This window comes from Xenopus laevis, chromosome 7S, assembly GCF_017654675.1.
Source record: "Xenopus laevis strain J_2021 chromosome 7S, Xenopus_laevis_v10.1, whole genome shotgun sequence".
Lineage (NCBI taxonomy): Eukaryota > Metazoa > Chordata > Amphibia > Anura > Pipidae > Xenopus > Xenopus laevis.
Genome location: NC_054384.1, coordinates 21553572 through 21573642, shown reverse-complemented (window position 1 = coordinate 21573642; position 20071 = coordinate 21553572). Strand labels below are relative to the sequence as shown.

At 37.1% G+C, this 20071-nt stretch overlaps 1 protein-coding gene across 1 annotated transcript in view; it reads right to left on the bottom strand.

The window, feature by feature from the left end:
- Window positions 1–20071, bottom strand: part of lcor.S (ligand dependent nuclear receptor corepressor S homeolog) — a 75562-nt gene that overhangs the window by 38426 nt on the left and 17065 nt on the right. The window contains 4 exon segments of the mRNA NM_001095197.1: window positions 9595–9691; window positions 12173–12463; window positions 12984–13116; window positions 18433–18512. Coding sequence (NP_001088666.1) covers window positions 9595–9691; window positions 12173–12413 — 338 coding nt within the window. The 5' untranslated portion in view covers window positions 12414–12463; window positions 12984–13116; window positions 18433–18512.

The window sequence follows — 20071 nt, the reverse complement described above, 5'->3', positions numbered from 1 at the left end:
AGGACATAGAAACAGCTCGTGGTGCATGGCATTTTTCATAGAAAAGGTTACAATCATTACAAGGTAAAACTATGTCTTAAAAACCAGACTATTTAATATGACAAGATTATTACCATAGCAAATTTGCTAGTGACAGATATTTTGAGAGTTCATGTTATGTTAGTGTTATGAGGTAGCCAGGTTCATTGCTTAAGTCTGGCTTTAACAACTTTAAATTGGGCACAACAAAAACAGTTTCAGACTAGCTTCAAGTTGACTGTGTTTTGGTATATTATGGCTCACAGTTAATTAGAAAAATTCCTATTTTTGCTAGTATTTTGCATATCTTCTGTCAAAATCCTGCTCAGATACCTATAAATCACAGATCGCGTCGGACTGGGGGCCCAGGGGCGACCAGGCAGCAGCCTCAGGGGACCCCCCATCACCATCCCCGAGCCCCACCACTGCAAAGTCCTCTCTGCACCTCCCATGGAGCACGAACGCACCTACCTCTTTTCAGCTCGTCAGCCCATACAGGAGCGGGATCTGGGGCCACCGGGTTTTTTCCCGCTGGCCCAGTTCGACGCTGATCACAGAAATACTAGCTCACGGTTTTCTAAAATTGGGCTAAATTTACAGCATTAGTTCAAGTAATCACATGACTTAAAATTCTCATTTGGAATTGTGCACTTGCATAAATCCAAAACTAAACTGGAAATAAATGGTGAAACCATTCAAACCTCTTCAGATCTTGTGGACTGAGCTATGTGATTAATCACAAATACTTTGGGGAAAAATGCAAGAAATACAGGGATAAGGGCACGCAACCAATATAAACATGTGAATTAAATACAAAAGCACTGAAGCAGAAGGTATGCTTAACTTAGCATTAAGAAGGTGCACCTGAATAGTATAGTGAAACTTTACAAAATCTACAAGATAAAATATAAATCTTTTTGAAGTCGTCAGCAGCTTTGTTTTTAAATGTTCATGAAATATTCAAGGGACCACTAATCTTAATCACGCCTCACACAATAGTAATGCCTAATTTGTATTGCAGTAAGCAATTCAATTCGTGCTTCCTACTAAATGCTTTAGGATTTTTTTTTTTTTTATTTAAATACAAGTGACCTTTGGAGAAAATGCTGTTACTTGTTCAAAAAGTTCTCTGTAATGACATAACCAAATTACCTGAAAGTTACAGATTTTTAGTGGAATGTTTAAACATTTCAGACAAGACTATACAATCTTCAGGTCTCGAGGATTTACAGCTAAGGAGGTTTGGTGTTTTAAGTTTCTAAAAATAAAACTCTTACAGCAAACAAGGAGCAATAGATATTTACAGACCGAATGTAGAATAGAAGTACTTCAACATTAATGTTAAAAAGTTTAAAGTTAACATTAAGTTAAGAACAATTAAAGGCTAGGCACACCATTCAATGTTGCTTGATTGTCGCCCATAAATAAGAAAAACTTTCTAAGGTCAACGGCACACAAGGTACCTGTTTAAAAACATTAATGATAATAGAAGCACCTCAAATAGCAAATACACGCAGCTGTTTTGGCCAATAGAAGTGATTTGTACAAATTTAATTTTGGCTAGTTGTTGTAGTAGTAAAAGTAATAATATGCCTTAAGTGCCACGGCCCTGATATTTAAATTGTTTGCCTTACAAAATATGTCTGAGATCTCCCAAATTACATTTACACATGGTTTTGGTTAACACTATAGGCTGATTGACGTGTGAGTACTCAAGTGTTTTAATCAGCAAACAGAAAGGCATTTAAAAGTATACAATAGTGTTGCTGTATAAACAGCTGCCATATTGTTGGATAAAACAGTAGGTAGAAAGATAGCTGCAGGATTTATCTGCAACATCCTTCACAGCAAATATTTGGGCCACATAACAGGGCTTAAATGTAGTTTAAGCAGATAAATTATATCCAGGGACAACAGTGTCTCTTTAAAAAAGTGCTATATATACCTGTTTAACATGAATCCAATGAATAGGACATGTGTTAAAAATGCATTCTGCCTATTGTTTTAATTACAACCACCTCCTTGGTTCTTCAAAGCAATTGTGGGAGCAGAACATAGCTAATACAATCTGCCCCCTGCATAAAGAAAGTTTATTCTAGGGAGTGGGAGGTGTAGGTTGAATCAAATAGCAAAGTCCCATTATACCATATACTAAAAACCGAGACAAAAATATATTAAATGTGTAATATTTAAAAACGGCACTACACATTCACTTCAAGCCCCATATATCTGTCTCAGATAAATAATATTGGACACGGGGCAAATAAATTCAAAGTGCTTTCTAGTGGTATATGGCTGCCTCACCACATTATTTTAACTCTGGAAAATGGAAATTGCAATGAATTTAGACTTGAAAGTACTATATATTTTGGGACTGACATGTAAAAAATAAAAAAAACAAGATAGAATATTTGATATGTAAGCAAAATGGTGTACCTATCCTTTAATGCAAGGATCCCCAACCTTTTGAACCCGTGAGCAACATTCAGAAGTAAAAGGAGTTGGAGAGCAACACTAGCATGAAAAATGTTCTCGGGGTGCCAAATAAGTGCTGTGATTGGCCATTTAGTAGCCCCTATGTGTATTGTCAATCTACATTGAGGCTTGGTTTGGCAGTGCACCTGGTTTTTAAGCAAATAAAACTTGTCTCCAAGTCTGGAATTCAATAATAATCTCCTGCTTTAAGACCACTGAGAGCAACATCCAAGGGGTTGGAGAGCAACATGTTGCTCATGAGCTACTGGTTGGGGATCACTGCAGTTTAATGTATAAGAAAAAATGCCTATATGACATATAAAAGAAAAAAAACTAAACGAAAAAAAAAAAATTCTTAGAAGCACAATTAACCCTTGTTTTAATTATTACAGCTCAACTTAAATAATTTGTTATTAGTTATGCTGCATGGTATTATCTGCACACTGTTCATGAGGAATAAAACTGCAGCTCATCATGATAGTTTGGAAGTTGGTTTTATGGGAGGGAGATAGCGAAGTAACACTACAGCTACAAAAACTTTATTTTACAAACATGAACATGTTGGTGTTTGTAACCCTGACTATTTTGCACAGAACATACAGCAATTTAAGATCAATTGCTACACCAGGAACGGCACACTCTGTAGATACTCTGTAGATACAGCAGCAGACAAATTCTTGTATTAAACACAAGAGAACACAGAATCTGTACATGTGATTGACTGCTTAAGTCCCAGGTTACGAGTAATGATAGGTATATACACTTACACCATACATTATTCTCACAGCTAGGTGTAAATTGGCCCAAGATTTCATATCCTAAATGGACACTGACCTAATAACACTGGAACTGTGACTATTCAAGGGTACCAAGCACAGTATCTCTTATGTAAATCTGTAAAAGACAGGGTAACCTTAACAATGCACAGGAGCTCAAAGTTAGTGGTTACCATCCATAAAAGCTCCAGCTTGGAGGTGACATGACAATAGCAAATAACTAGGTCTGCTTCCAAGGTGGCTTATCTGGATACAAAAACCTTTATGTCGAATCACCTTACAGGGCACAAACAGTCCCCTGACCTGCAGAACCTCTGGGAACTTTGGATCTTCTTGATGCAGAGCTATTCTATATAATTTATGGTCTTGAGAAATAGGAAATCAACTAAAAGTTAAAGTCTGCTACCCGCAATTGCCTATTCTCTAGGTATACTATTCCCAACAGACTGAAATGAGCAAATTGTGTGGGTCTGTTTGTATTTGAGCAAACTGTAGAGTTTATTCAGTGAGACAAACAAGTTGATTGCAAAAGGTGCAGGAGCAATAGTTCCTGACACTTCTGAGTTGGTTAATGACCTGCATACCATATACATAGAGCATGTCAGATGCTGCCGGTGTAACAGTGTCCTAGGTTACATTACACAGCAATATAAATCTCCAGTAAAACAAATCACGTGGACCGACGCTTAGGCAACAGTCCTAAAAATGTTTTCATAAGTGATTTCACCAGAGGATGAGAACCACATTGAAAGCTTGTGCACCCTGATCAGTCTGTGTGCCCTGTGTTACTGAAGATTTTAGGTGAACCCCCACACATGCAATGGGGGCACACAGGACAACTGCAGATAACAAATGTGAAGTAGGATTCAGCCCTTGTCAGCTGAAAATTTTACCTGAGATGACTTCATATGGAACAAGTCATGTTATTCAGTTGAAAGAATGAAAAAGGCAGCAATGATTATTGATATAAGGTCACAAAGTACTAACATGTAGATTGCACCAGGCATCGTGTTCCTTAAAAAACTATTTAAAACTTAAAACCTCCAAAATCCAAAAATTCCTTCTAGAACATTCTTTTAAAATGAGAAAGCTCAAGCAAGAGCAAACTTATCTTGAACAAAAATACAAAACTTTGAGGTTCATGGAGTGCTTACAAAAATATCCCCTGAAGACAGACATAGGATAGTGGGTACTCTAACAATAGGTAGCCCAAACAAACCACTCATTAAACTGCACTTCTGGCTCTTATCCATTATTTCCTTGAGCAAGAAAGCTAGTGTTTCAATCAATAAGCAAACTTCATTCTTAAAAACATGAATTATGAGGTTGTACTGTTTAGAAACTTGAGCTGAAAAATATATCACAGTAGTTAATCGTTTTAAGACTCCCTTTAAGACAGAATAAAAACCACACCGCATGAAACAGAAAAAAAAAACTGCAGTAGAACAAGAAACAAAAAACAGTGGTATCTTTTTTTCCTTCAATATGGCGTACTGTGTGTAAATGAACCTTTCCTGAATCGAAAATGAGCTAGTCTTCTGAGTAAAGCTGGCCACAGACACAAAGATCCGATCATACGAATCATCGTACGATCGGACTTTCCCATCTCCCGACCTGCCACTAACCATTGAGATCAAAGTCTTACCATTCAGATCAAATAAAGTAGTTAAAGAACAGATGAGCCGATGTTCTGCCCCTGACCGCAATCGTACGATAGTGATGTCCGACGAAAGCTAGTGACAGTCTCCCTCTGAAAGTCGTACGATAGGCAATACACACAGAGATATTATCTGCAGCCGATAGAAATTTTCTAACCTGTCCGATCTACTTATCTCCACCGGACGAAAAAGGTCGTGACTCTCCACACGGTCCGAAAATCCTACGAATCCTCGATTCGTATGATCGGATCTTTGCGTCTATGGCCAGCTTAAGGCTACTTGCTCTGAGGTGAACAGGAAACTCCATTTCCTCCAATACAATTACTGTAAAGGTAGTGTTCTTTAACTGAAAATGCTTTAAGGTAGTGTTCAAAACGTTATCCCTGAACACAAGTTGGCAGGTAGGAGCCAAGTGTGACGTTTCTTGTAAAAGATGCATTTAAAAAAAAAATATATATAGTGTTATTCAATTCATTCAACTGCCATTTCAACTAAAGTGAGCCCAGAATAACTTCACTTTACATGTGTGTGTTTTTGCATGGTTCTTGTTGGAGTGCAGTAAGCAACTCCACCACAATGCTTCTTTCAAACACTTTCACAATATGTGCCAGATGCCACCTTATTCAGGCATTTCTAAGTATATGAAATGTAAAGCTTGAGCATAATACTCTTACTTGTAGGCTGTCAAATAATGCCATACAGAGGATGTCCCAATCCCCATTCGGTTTGTGCTCTTAGCACAGTATCATTGTCAACTAAAGCCATTTTATTTGCAGTCCCTGAAAAATTGTAGCAACCTCCATTTTTTTTTTTGTTTTGGAAGTACAATCCATTTTCCAGACAATTTTGGCATAAACACACAAATGTGTATGGTTTTAAACTTTTTTTTCCTAAACATGGGTTCAATGTTGATGTAAATCCTGAAACGGAGTTAAGTTAAAGTGGACACGTGTTCAAGAGTTAAAAATAGATAAGAACACCATACATGTAGGCTCAATAAGAGAGTCCATGTTTACATGTACAGGTTTTCTTGCTGAGGTAATTTTCTATGTGATAGAAAAGCATGCGTAAAGGCCAGGAAGAAAAAAAAAATTAAAATCAATTCAGGGTTGTACTGGGCTTGGAAATTTACATTTTTGCATGATTTTGAGCACTTCCTCTGCACCTGTCTTTTGCTTGCACTTTTTAAATTGTATCTATATGAAAACTTCCAGTGAGTTTCACAGTTGAGATTAACAGGTGTTATTTGTACTATTTGCTAAAGCACAAGTGCTTTGCCCAGTCTTGTCACAACACATTTAAAAAAAAAAAAGTTGGCACTCTACTGCATGCCGATTAATCTTTAGATTCATTTGTACTTTGTGGAACCTCCACCTCATCTGGAGTATCCAGTTCACGTTTTACGGTGTCTTGTTCCTCCAACTTCATTAATTTCATCTTTTTCTTTGGAGGATTTTTTAATGTGCCTAGCCTCTCTTTCACTTTGTATTCCAGTGTACTATGAGGAATGCCATAAATGCTCTGCGCTTTTGACACACTCATTTTCCCATTCATGACAACTGCAATTGCTTCCTCCAATATTTCAGTGTTATACTGTCTGTACCGCCCTCTTTTTTTTCTGGGTTGCTTAGAGCCAGGATCTCCTTCTTGATCTGAGGTTGGATATGGCTGTCCAGAGGTAGACTGCTCAGCATCTGAGCTCCAAGGATCCGCTGTAGTATCCAATAAACTTCTCCTATTTTGCTTTGGAAGGATAGTTCTTAATTTTTTGCTAAGTGCGCTCTCTGTTTGTGAACCCATTACCAAAGAGTTATAGTTATATAGATCCCCACCGCGGGATTCCCATGAAAGGTCCATGCCACGAACTTGTGGAATTTTTAAATCAACTGGAGAAGAAAGGCCCATTTCCTTTTTTATATCATGCTTATTTTGAACAGTTTTCGGAAAGGCATTTGCATTTTCTGTGAGAAAAGGCAAGTCACTGATGTTGCTGAGTGCACCATTACCCCTATATTTCATGCGGCCAAAATTCAGTTCATAGTGTGGCTTGGCCCAAGAAGCTTCCCTGGATAGGATCAAGTGCTGTCCATGATTTTGGAGTGCAGGTGAACCATGACCGGCAGCAGTGGAAAATTCCTTCCTGCTCAAGAGTTTCTCACTAATCTGAAGGGTGCGAGCCAATGGCACTTTTATAGGTGTGTGGCCATAATTTTCCCTGGTTCGATCCATCAAACTTCTTGGAGGCACCCCATCACCACTCCGTTGAAGTCCATCTGGATGGTGCTGGCTGTGTCTCCCGGGACGCCTAATTGGATGGAAGGAAACTGATGTGAGCAGAACTTGCACATGTAGGGAGGGATGGGTGAAGGGGCCACTCCTTTATTAGAAGGCCTTGCTTGGGTAACATCACTTTTTGTATATTAATGTTTTTGTCTCAGCATCAGTGTCACTTTAAAGTTCACAGAAAAAGAAAATTTTGGGCAACAAAAACATAAAGAGCTGTCAGTGTTGATCTTTGGCTGGGTTCACAAATTCTCGCAGCTGAAAAAAGTCTTGCGCAACAGTCTGTAAATGGTACCTTAGTTATTAATTAGAAGGTAGTAGTCAATTCCTTTAGGTGTAGACAGAATTAAATTATTGTGACGTTACCACTAAACAAGTACAATAATAAAAGAGTAAGCCACTTGGAACAAAGCAGTCTCTTTATTTATAGTTAGCAGTGTCGGCTGAGCATATGTTTATGTATAGGGATTAAGAAAAAAAAATTATGTCCATGAAAATTGTGAATTTGACCACAGTTTGCTGAATGATCCGAATAATGGATTATATAAATCAAACAACTTTGATGCCACATGTAGAGTAAAAATGGTCATAAAAATTAGAGGCTTCTTCAATTCGTAACAGAACTATATTCCCATCACATGGAAAAGTTCAAATAATATTTTATATACATATTAGATATATATATTTCATATGTTTTCTTTATACATGTAATTGAAAGCTCCTTGCAAATAAGCAAATCCTCTCATTTTTTAGATATATTTAGACCATTTTTTTTCAACATGGCAGACTGTAGAAGGTATGAGAGAAAGTAAGACTCAGAATGATTTTCAGATTATTTGCAGAAAGCAGTTAAACTTATCTTGGAATTAAAAAAATTTTCAGGAAGACTTCGATATTTCTTTCCTACTGTACGATAAACCTAAAGTACTATAATTATAACAAGTGAATGCTACCTGCAGATTGGTTTATTACTGGTTACTGCACCTGGGCTAACCATGTTTTTTAATGCATAACCACCTAACAGCCAAACCCTCAATTTAGCAGTTGACATTATAAAATTAGTTCTAAAGTAGATCTAGCTTTTAAACCCAGATTATACAAGTAAAGCTTTACAAGCAATTTGTGACTAGAATCTGGAAATACTAATTTACAGCCTAAAGGTGGCCATAGACTCAAAGATGCGCTCGTTTGGCGACATCGCCAAACGAGCGGATCTTTCCCCGATATGCCACTAACGGCATGGCCACATCGGGGGTAATTCGAACGTTCGGCCGTATGGCCGAACGATCGAATTACGATGCGCCAAGGGGCTCCGACGGGTCTGTTAAAAATCAAACCTTCCTGATCAATATCGTGTCCAGATATCGATCGAGAAGACCCGTCGGAAGCCCCCATACACGGGCAGATAAGCTGTCAAATCGGTCCAAACGACCAATATCGTCAGGTTTATCTGCCCGTGTATGGCCACCTTAAGAGGAAGCACAAGCTATTCTATTGCTATAAGATCTAGTTTACAGCTTAATTTATTAACACTAATACCAATAAACGTGATGCAAAAAATTTAACTATACAGGGCAAAAAGCCACTGTTGTATGAGGTATCCAAACCAATAAAAGGCCCCATGCAGACCTTTCAGAAGAGGACCTCATAAATGGGATATTTACAACATCCAGATACTGGTGGCCCCTTACATGTTCAGAAAGCTATGGACTCAGTTTGGAGGTACCATTAAAGGTGCCAGCTAAGTAAAAAACACTGCTAGTCACAGGCCATAACTAAAGATTGTTAAAAGAACAAACAGGCTTTTAGAGCCCAGGCTGGTTCAAACAGTTTGTGTGATTAATTATCCATCTCATTTTTGGGTGGATCAGATCACCCAGCAACCAATCACACGAACAAAAACACTGATTTGGCAAACCATGTTGCACAACATCTGGACCATTAGCAGATCATTTGGACATCCCAAAGTTTGTCCAGTGTTTGGCCATGTTAAGACTTGCCCTCAGCATGTCTGGTGATAGGTCAACACCTTGCTTCTCAAGTAGCATCCTGTATAACTTACTGGGTGAGAAAAATTCACCCAGGTGACCCTATCCTAAAATAGAATTGAAAACAAATGTGTAATCCTATGCTTAGTTTCCAATTAATATTCATTGTTTGCAAAGAGATCAGCAAATATTAAACATTTTCAAAAGAAAGGAGTAAAAACATGATTTAATGAACAATTTAGCAAAAGCTTGATTTATAGAAAGAATGGTAAGCCAAAAATTACACTAGAGAGATGAATGCCCACACTATGAAGGGTTGAAGCGGTAATCATTTTAATGTTTTGCAACAATGATTAAAGATGTGCAAAATGAAATGTAACATGCGATATTTCTTACCCATTCCCAATAGCATTTGAGGTACTTGGAGAAGTGCTTAAAGCCGTGCTTCCAGAATGAGGGCTTTTCTTAGTGGATAGGTCCAGCACGCCATCTTCTAAAATAGTAAAAGTAAATATAAATTAGAGTGATGGATCCCTGTAAATCTGTTCTCTATTGAGAACAATATCTTCTTTAAAAGCCCATACAGAATAGGGGGAGGAAGGGGGTCACTGAACCCTGCAACCAAAAAACTATTACCCTGGGGCCCAACGTTCCGATCACAATGAGGAGAATACATGTGGTCGGACTGAGGACCGCATCAACAAACCTATGCTATCCTCAATCCAATGGGATTTTTAAACCTTCGACTTTTGGCTATATATCGGTTGGCGGAAGCTCAGAGGGCCCCATACACAATGTGTTGACAGCTTATATCGGCCTGTTTATGGCCACCTTGAATTACAGCCTAGGAACCAGATAGCTATTGAAAGTTCAAACTGGAAAGATGCCAACAAAATATTAAACATCCCATCCAAACATAAATAATCAAGTCCAATTATTAACCGTCGCAGAATATCATTGTCCACATCATAGTAAAATGCTTACATCTTCACTTAAAGGTCAACATATATCTCGTTTAACATGAGTTTAATCACTCGAGCTCCTGCTTACAAAACAATCACAAAAGGCACAATGGAGGGGGTTGTATACTGGTATTCTACCTGGCAAGGACGAAACATGGAATAGCTTAAAGTTCCCTGCTTGGCTCAAAAATACATCTAAATTATCCTAATAAAAATCAATGTAGAAAAAGTTTAGCACAAGCCTTATCCTGAACTTGGTAACCCTGCCTTTTTTTCTTTAAAACAGTTTAAGTGAGATTTTGGGTCACAAAGCAAAATGCCCGATTTCATTTGGGTCCTCCAAGAAAAAGAAGAAAAGCTAATGTAAAAGATCACAATCAGTAAATAGTAATTTTATAACTAACAGTTGAAGATGGTTGCATCTAAAGCAGCCCCAGGTAACCACAGACATACTCCCAATGTGAATCGTTCCAACTATTTTTTTTTTTTTCTTTTTCCAAATGTTATCTATAGACGGAGGATAATGGCTTAAGCATGCTGACTAGGTATTCATTTGACATCAGCGTGGGTGTTGGAGAATGAAAGAACAGTGCTGTAAAGCTGAAATGCTGAAACATTAAAAAACATTTCCATCTCTTAAGATGATACTAAAGGTATCCGGAAACCCATTACCGAGAAAGCTCTAAAATTAGGGGAAGGTTGGCTCCCACAGACTCCATTTTAATCAATTCAGAATTTCAAAATTATTTTCTTTATCTCTGTAATAATAAAATAACAGTACCATGTACTTTATTCCAAATGAAGATATAATTAATCATTATATGAGAAACAAAACATGTAATGGTTTACATAATGTTTAAAATATTTAGTAAACTTTATGCATGTAGATCCAAATTATGGAAACATCTCTTATCCTGGAAAACCCCAGGTCCCAAGCATTCTGCATAAATGGTTGTGCAAAACAACTGTTGTGTGTCTTGGGTCATCCTGCAATGAACACAATCAGCTGGTAGTAAATTAAAAAAAAAAATGCTGATGTATTCATTAGAGGGGTATGTACCCCCTGTGTAAGGGACAGGCACTTTTCACTTAAACATGCATTTCTATATAATATATTTACACAACAAAAAAAATGTAGGTTACATTTAAAGGGATCCCGTAACAGGATTTTTTCCCTAAAATACAGCGTTGCTGCAGCAGTATTTTGCACTGAAATTGATTGACAGTTATAATTTGCTACATTAGTTGATACATGCCCTGCAACATACTTCCAATATTAGTAACTACTGTATCAATTACAACAGCTGCCTTTAAAGGATCAGTTACTAATTCGTTAGTAAAGAACGGAAAAAAAAAAACAAAGACATTAAACTTTTAAATCTCAATCTTTATTAAGAAATAACTTACCGAAACACTGCTTGCACTCCTCTTCAGAAAAGGCGACACAGCGACAATCCATAATGCGGCGCTCAATTTCTCCTCCTTGGCTATCTCCTATCAGGAAAGCAGGGAGGAGAAATCTAGCACCGCACGATGGATCACCTTTTCAGAAGAGGAGCACAAGCGGAGTTTCGGTAAGTTATTTCTTAATAAAGACTTAGCGATTTAAAAGTTTAATTTGTCCTTGATGTTACTGGTCCTTTAATGAAGCTCAAACTACCTGCTTGGACCCAAAACAGCAACCTTTGTGACCGATTAAAGAAGTATCCCATCAGTCATGGACTACATCCTTGGCCTATGGTAATCCTCTGCCTACAGTATTTTGAAACTACCTGTTCAAGATCTAAACAAGCCCATATCTACTTGTTTAGAGGGAATTGCAAACAAACATTTGCCTTATGAAGTGCAAACATTCTGCTTTTGGAACTAAAAAGCTTTGCATTTGTACTTATTAGTCAAATCATTCTTTTTGGATTTACATCATCTTTAATACAGTCTATCTTCAGGATATTCAAATGTTTGTAATTATTACAGATTGCACACAACGCAGTAAAGCTTGTTGCTGTAAATACCTTGCTCACAAGCATCTTCAGAAAGGGACCTTTTTACAGTAAGGTCCAGTGGAGAATCTTGGTCAGCCATCAGAAGCTTGCTTAGCACTGGGTTCTGAGTAGTTGCAGGGGGAGGAGAGGTTTGTCCAGGTGATGGAGTCTGCAAGCTTTGGTTATTTGTGCTGTTGGGCTGGCTGGAGTCCTGAGTACAGCTATTTTTTGAGGTATATTCGGCAGCAAATTGTCGAATCATTCGCTGCATGATCTCACGAGCAACTAAAGGAATACTGGGGTCCAAAACCCTAGGAGTATCTGCATTAAAAAGGAAAAAACAATATGATTATGGGAAAAACACGAGACATTAAAAACCACACAGAATGTGTCCATCCAGTTTATTGCAAGGAAAGAGCTGCCATTTCTGATAGATGCTTCATTCTAAAGTTATCAGGTTTCAAATATTAATGTTCTAGCTGTAGTACAGTAACAGGGCCATTGCCATAGACTGCTTTTCAGGCAGGTCAGTTACTTAATGAAGCAACTACCAGGAACAACTCTCACTCTGCCCTTTCACTCAAGTGGAAAAGCTCTAACTTATTTTGAGAAAAACTGAGGTTATTTACAGAACATGTAATAACCCATTGCTGTCGCCATTATTTGCCTTTATCATTTGACTCTGATTAAAAACTTTATGTATATGCAGGCAACTAAAATGAAAAAAGCTACATAGAACAAACACATGTGAGATCTCTAAGAAGAATTCCACCTCTAGCAAATCAGTATCAGTAGTACCTGAAATCAACTACCACTTTCCCATATACATTAAAATATATACCTTTCTTGTAAAAGACAGCATTGATGAATTCTTCAGCTTGTTTTTCTAGCCGAATAATTCTCAACTTTTCTTGCTTAAGTAAATTTTCTGGCCCCACATCAGTCACTGGCTTATTCAAATCAGCCAAATGTTCCTAAAATAAGAAAAAAAAATTTGGTTAAAACCATTGCAGATTGCAAATCGAGAAAACAAAATCCACCATATTTACTGAAATGTCAGTTACATGCAAACAAAGTTGCTAGTATAAAACGGAGAAGTATTTCTAAGTTCAGCCTCTGTGCAGTAGTAGTGTATTAACTGTGCCTACAGTGACTTGTAGGCTTAAAGGAATAGTAACACCAAAAAATAAATGAAAGTGTTTTAAAAGAACGACAGTATAATGCAGTGTTTCCTTGTACTGGTAAAATTGGTGTGTGTTTCAGAAACTCTACTATAGTTTATATAAACAAGCTGCTGTGTAGCCATGAGGGAAGAAGAGAGGAGTCACCTCGCACACCCTGGCCGTCCAAGTTCCGTGACACCTGGTGCTCGATGAAGGAGGTGTTGGCAACCTCCACAGCAATCGAGAAGGAAGAAATCACCGGCACAACAGGTTATTTCCAGCAGGGAAACCCTTGCTCGTTTATTTTGCGGATGCATCCGCAAAATAAACGAGCAAGGGTTTCCCTGCTGGAAATAACCTGTTGTGCCGGTGATTTCTTCCTTAGCCATGAGGGAAGCCATTCAAAGTGGAAAAAGGAGAAAAGGCACAGGATACACAACAGATAACCAATAAGCTTTGTAGTTTACAATGAGGTTTCTTCAGAACTTATCTGTTACCAGAGGTGTATCCCTGACACAGACACAAAAATCTGTATGATAAAAGTCCTTTTCAAATTAAACATGAAATCCAATTTAAATTTTTTATTAAAAAGATGTGAGAAAGGTTTCTATTGGTTTCCTAAGCAGAAGAACATCAGAGCAGCCTCTTTCTTTCTCCTGACAACTTCCTTGACTACTTGGTGGTCAGACTGGTGGCAAAATGACCAGCAGGCGGCGCTGTTGTAACATTCATTTATATTAACAGTCCATGTATCCCTTGATATCTTGGAATTAAAAATAAATAATGAATGTAAATGCAAAAGTGCTTAGAATAGTAGAATAGCCCCCTCCACTTATTTTACAGGTTTACTTATCCTTTAATAACAAAAAGAAATTGAATTTCATATTTAATTTGAAAAGGACTTTTATTATACAGCTTTTTGTCTGGGTGACCGGTCCAATTTAAAAACATGTTGCAAACATAATGCATTATGTTATGTACAGGACTGCTTGTGCGCTCTACCTGGGCACATTCGAATAGAACGCACACTATGTGGACAAACCATTCAAACTGTTGTCAAACATATTGGAAAATATATGAATCATGCAGAGGGCAAACACGGATTCAGCTACTGCTAAACATTCTATAACTACATGGGGTAAAATTCATTTCACTTTCCAGATAATAGAGGAAAGTATCCACAGGTGCATAACATGATGTCAACAGATTGTTATTTAGAGGAGGCAGAATTTTTACAATGCATTTAATCACATCTGGTGGTCTCAACAAAGAATGGAATTTAACGGTTTTATATTTTATAACTTTTCTTTACCTTTTATATTAAGAGTGTGGTCATTCAGTCTTGCATACTAAAATAATTTATGGTATACTTTTAATTTTTTACTATATCTTCATTTGTCTTTTCTTACAATAATAAAGATGTGCTTTTTTTTTTTTTAAATACAGGTATGAAATCTTTTATTCAGAATGCTTGGAACCTGGGGTTTTCCAGATAACTGAGGTTTCCGTAATTTGGATCCCCATATTTTAAGTCTACTAAAAATGTATTTAAACCTTAAAAAACCCCAATAGGCACATACTATTATGTAAATGGTTTGTTTACATGAAGCAAGGTTTTACATATCAGCTGTTTTTTTATAGAGAACTACATTGTTTGAGGAGTATAGTTTACCTTTAAAGTGGTTATTTGTAACACTGTATACACTGGGTGTGTAGCTTGGGATGGTATTAATGTTTGGTTTGAAGGTTATTGTAACGAACCAAATTTGCACACAATTCTGAAGAAATGGGCAGTTGATCACAAAATACCGTAAGAATTGTTTAGCATTCTGCATTCCACAAAGTATCTGTCAATTTTACCAAGCTTGTTTTTGTGAACCTCATGCCCACACATTATATCCCTAGCAGAACAAGGAAGGTTTATGAATCCTTGAAAAAAGTTTATGAGTTTAATAGTGGCCCACTTAATGCTATATTTACATTTTAAGCTGCCCAACCATTAGTAATTTCTAGTAACCAATTGCAGCCAGGAGAGAAAAAAAAAATGCCACATGCCACAGTAAACCCTATGCATAGGTTACACTGTTTACAACATAATGACATATATGACATAATGACCGTATATACTCAAGTATAAGACGAGTTTTTCAGCCCCCAAAATATGCTGAAAAACTCTACCTCGGCTTATACTCGGGTCAAGCTCAAAAACGGTCGCCGGCGCCTAAGAATAGTCTCCAAGAATATTCGCCGGCGTCCAAGAATGGTCGCCGGCATCCAAAAACGAGACGCCGGCACCTCCAATGGGAGCAGAAACCCTCAATTTTTTGATTGAAACTTACCAGAAGCTGCTGCATTTCTCACCCTAGGCTTATACTCGAGTCAATAAGCTTTCCTAGTTTTTGGAGGTAAAATTAGGTACCTCGGCTTATACTCGGGACGGCTTATACTCGAGTATATACGGTACTTTAGTGCATTATTGCAATCCTTACAAATAAATGTATACATAATTTTTTTTTTTTTTAACTCCAGTTACATAGCTGATGAAAAAGTTTCGAAGCTTGAGAATCGCATAGATATTCACATTAGCAATATGAACAATAAGTTGTGTAGCCCTCATGTGATCTGTCCGTTTGGCCTGTGAGCCCACTGGGTAGACAGCATATATTGCTGGCCCGTGTATAGTTGCCTTTAAAGGATTAGTAACAAAAAAATGACTGAAATTTATTTTGTTAGCACAGTGTACAGAACCTGTGTTCTTTGATAGTAATGCTTTAGGTATAGGGATAGCAGAAAAAAACGAGCGTATAGACTTCATAGACTTTAATGGTTGTCGGCAACGAAAACGAAACGGGTCAAATTCGCCCATGCTTATTTAAGTATACAGAGGGTGGGAAGGCACAGCAACACAACATTTAACTACAGTATTAAAAAAAAAAAAAACACACACTTGTAAACTTCTATGGAAATAGGCTATAGTACAGTAGGATAGTCTACCAAAAACATTGTGTTATTTGATCAGGGATATCAGATTATGGGCCACTCTTTCATCGGTTACACACAGAAAGAATTAAAGAAGGTCTATTATGAGGAAGACATGCTGTAGTAGTTAGGGATGCACCGAATCCACTATTTTGGATTCACCCGAATCCTTCGCGAAAGATTTAGCCGAACCTAACCCAAATTTGTATATAGGAAGGGGAAAACATTTTTTACCTCCTTGTTTTGTGATAAAAGTCAGGCGATATCCCACTCCGCCCTAATTTGCATATGCAAATTAGGAATCTGATTCGGTTGGTCCAGTGAGAAGGATTCAGTATAGCCCGAATCCTACCGAAAAATTTCCTACCGAACCAAATCCTGGATTCGGTGCAACCCTAGTAGTAGTATTTTATTTTAAGTGCACAAAGACACATTTTTATGATCATAACTTTGGTAACTAAAAACCCCTGTTTTGTAAACATATGCACTTGCATTTATACTGAATTACTTATGAGACAGGGGCCCAGGGAAGTGCATTGTAAGTAGCACTTCCATTATATTTAAATATATTTTGATTTAGCCTTGAGTGCTTCCACTATTTCCCTCTAATATAGTATATTGGCCTGAAGCTGTGGCCTAGCTTCATGTGGTTTTTCAATAGCACCCCATACCCACCCCTTAAAACTAATGGTGGTCCTACGCTTTTAAATGTGGGCGTTGGTTTGGGCAATCACTCTCTCTTAAAAGCCTTTACTGGCGGGGGAGGATTCAGCCTTCAAATTGAAACCAATGCTCAACATACACTGAACACAGGTAATGCTATTATGCAGAGAAACATTTCTTTTTAATAAGTAAGTTAGGGACCGCCATATGGGGTTTACCTTGACGTGGTATGGTGGCTTTTCAATTTTATGATCATAACTTTGGTAACTAAAAACCCCTGTTTTGTAAACATGCACTTGCATTTATACTGAATTATTTATGAGACAGTGGCCCAGGGAAGTGCATTGTAAGTAGCACTTCCATTATATTTAAATATATTTTGATTTAGCCTTGAGTGCTTCCACTATTTCCCTCTCACAAAGACACAGATACCACAAAAAAAAAAAAGCAGATGTGCTTTCTACCGGAAACGTCAGGGATTTTTTTTAGGTCTGCCTCTATAATGACATTTAAAATGTGCAGGTCTAGTCCAATATGTAACCAAAGCCCTAAAATGTTCACAATTGCTAACTGCAATATGGACTATAATAATATATGAAAACACGTTTATAATTGAATGGTGAAGTGAAAAGTTTACTGCAGATCTAATACCTTTATTAACCCTAATAACTTAGGGGATGTCACTAGAGGAAGCAGACCCTTCGACTGCTGGAAGGTCAAAAAGGTTTATGGGTCATTTGAAGCAACATAGTGAGGATGCTGAAGTTGTGGAATGCACTGCCGGATGATGTTGTGATAGCGGATTCTGTTCTGCCTTATAATATCCAAGGCTATATGGATATTAAAATCTACAATTAATATATATATATATATATATATATATATATATATATATATATATATATATATATATATATATATATATATATATATATACATATATATACATATATATACATATATACATGTGAATATATAGTTTATGCAAGTATGTATGGAGGGGTCAATGTGAGTGTGTGCATATATGTGCATTGGGTTTTATATAGTGGGGTTGAACTTGATGGACTTTGGACTCAACCCAAAACTTCAAAAAATGTTAGGTGGTCATATGGACAGGAGAAAAAATTCTCCCTATTAACTACTATTCACTGTAAGCACCCTGTAGATTTAGATATGAGCAATTACAAAACCAATGAGGTTTCCTGAAATTTACAAAGTTGTGCCACATAAAATAGAACAGCTACTTGATAGGTCAAATAATAAACCATATAGTTTGTGGCAACAATAGCCCAATACCTGCAAATTACAGTTTTCAGAGTCTCTATTCAAACTATAGTATTTTAACTACCCAGTCATGATAATCAAACATCTGACAGGATCAAAAGGCAGACTAGAAAACTTACAGAATTACATTAAACATAAAATTAAATTAAAAAAATAGCTGCTAATTTGTATCTGAAATTAATACAAGTATCAGTATTGTACCTTGACTTTTTCTCTTCTCAAGCAGCAGAAAAGGCAGTTTTCATCAAAGGACCAATCACATACACCTTCTGGTTCACAGTCTATTGATATAAAGGGAAAAATATGTTTTAACATTTTAAAAATACTGATTTAAATGAATCATGATTTTTTATGTAGAGATTCTGGGAAAACATACTGATAATATACTCAAAATAAGCTTTGGTCTAGGGGGAAAATCCCCAACAATTGGTTGTTTAAAGGAGACATAGGACAAATGAAAACACCCTACTTTTGTAGGCAATTATGAATATTATATGATGTTGACTTCACATTTGGCTAAAAATGTATATTATATATAAATGGCCCCTTTATTGGAACTGCCTATAGATGTTTTCTGGTCCCTGTCCTTGATACAAATGAGGGGTAGGCATGTCCTATTGATCCCTGCCAGAAGCATAGTAGAAGAGGGACAGCCAATCCCAGCCCTGCAGACACACAAGCAAAGAGTCTTCAGTTCTCTATCAGGTCAGCCTAGGTGCTGCTGCTTTAAAGGGTGGTTCACCTTTAAAATAACTTTTAGTATGTTATAGAACGACAATTCTAAGCAACTTTTCAATTGGCTTTCATTATTTTTTTTATTTTTTTTTTTAGAGTTTTATATTTGTCTTTTTCTTCTGATTCTTTGCAGCTTTCAAATGGGCGTCGCTGTCCCATTCTAAAAAAACAAATGCTAAGTCTACAAATGTAGTTATTGGTACTTTTTATTACTGATCCTTCTATTCAGACTCTCTCCTATTCATATTCCAGTCTCTTATTCAAATCAATGCATGGTTGCTAGGGGGCTAAATAACTTGAAAATATTAGATAATAAAAAGATTAAAACAAATTGCATATTATCTCAATCTCACGCTCTACATCATACTAAAAGTTATCTCAAAGGTGAACAACGCCTTTAATGGTGATTCTGAAATGTTGGCAGAACGGTCAAAGCTGAGGAGTCTTATTTAAAGGGATACAGTCATTGGAAAAACATTTTTTCAATACACATCAGTTAATAGTGCTGCTCCAGCACAATTCTGCACTGAAGTCCGTTTCTCAAAAGAACAGTTTTTTTGTATCTCATTTTGAAATCTGACATGGGGCTAGAAATATTGTCAGTTTCCCAGCTGCCCCTAGTCATGTGACCTGTGCTCCGATATACTTCAGTCACTCTTTACTGCTGCACTGCAAGTTGGAGTGATATCAGCCCTCCCCAAGCAGCCTAACAACAGAACAATGGGAAGGTAACCAGATAGCAGCTCCCTGACAAAAGATAACAGCTCCCTGGTAGATCTAAAACAACACTCAATAGTAAAAATCCAGGTACACCTGAGACACATTTATTACATTGAGTAGGAGAAACAACAGCCTGCCAGAAAGCAGTTATAGCCTAAAGTGCTGGCTCTTTCTGAAAACACATGACCAGGCAAAATGACCCGAGATGGCTGCCTACACACCAATAATACAACTAAAAAGAAAAAAAAAAAAAATACACTTGCTGGTTCAGGAATTAAATTTTATATTGTAGAGCGAATTATTTGCAGTAATTTAGAAATAAAAACTACATCAAAAAAATCGTGACAGAATCCCTTAAAGGATAAAGCAGAAAGTTCAGCAAACC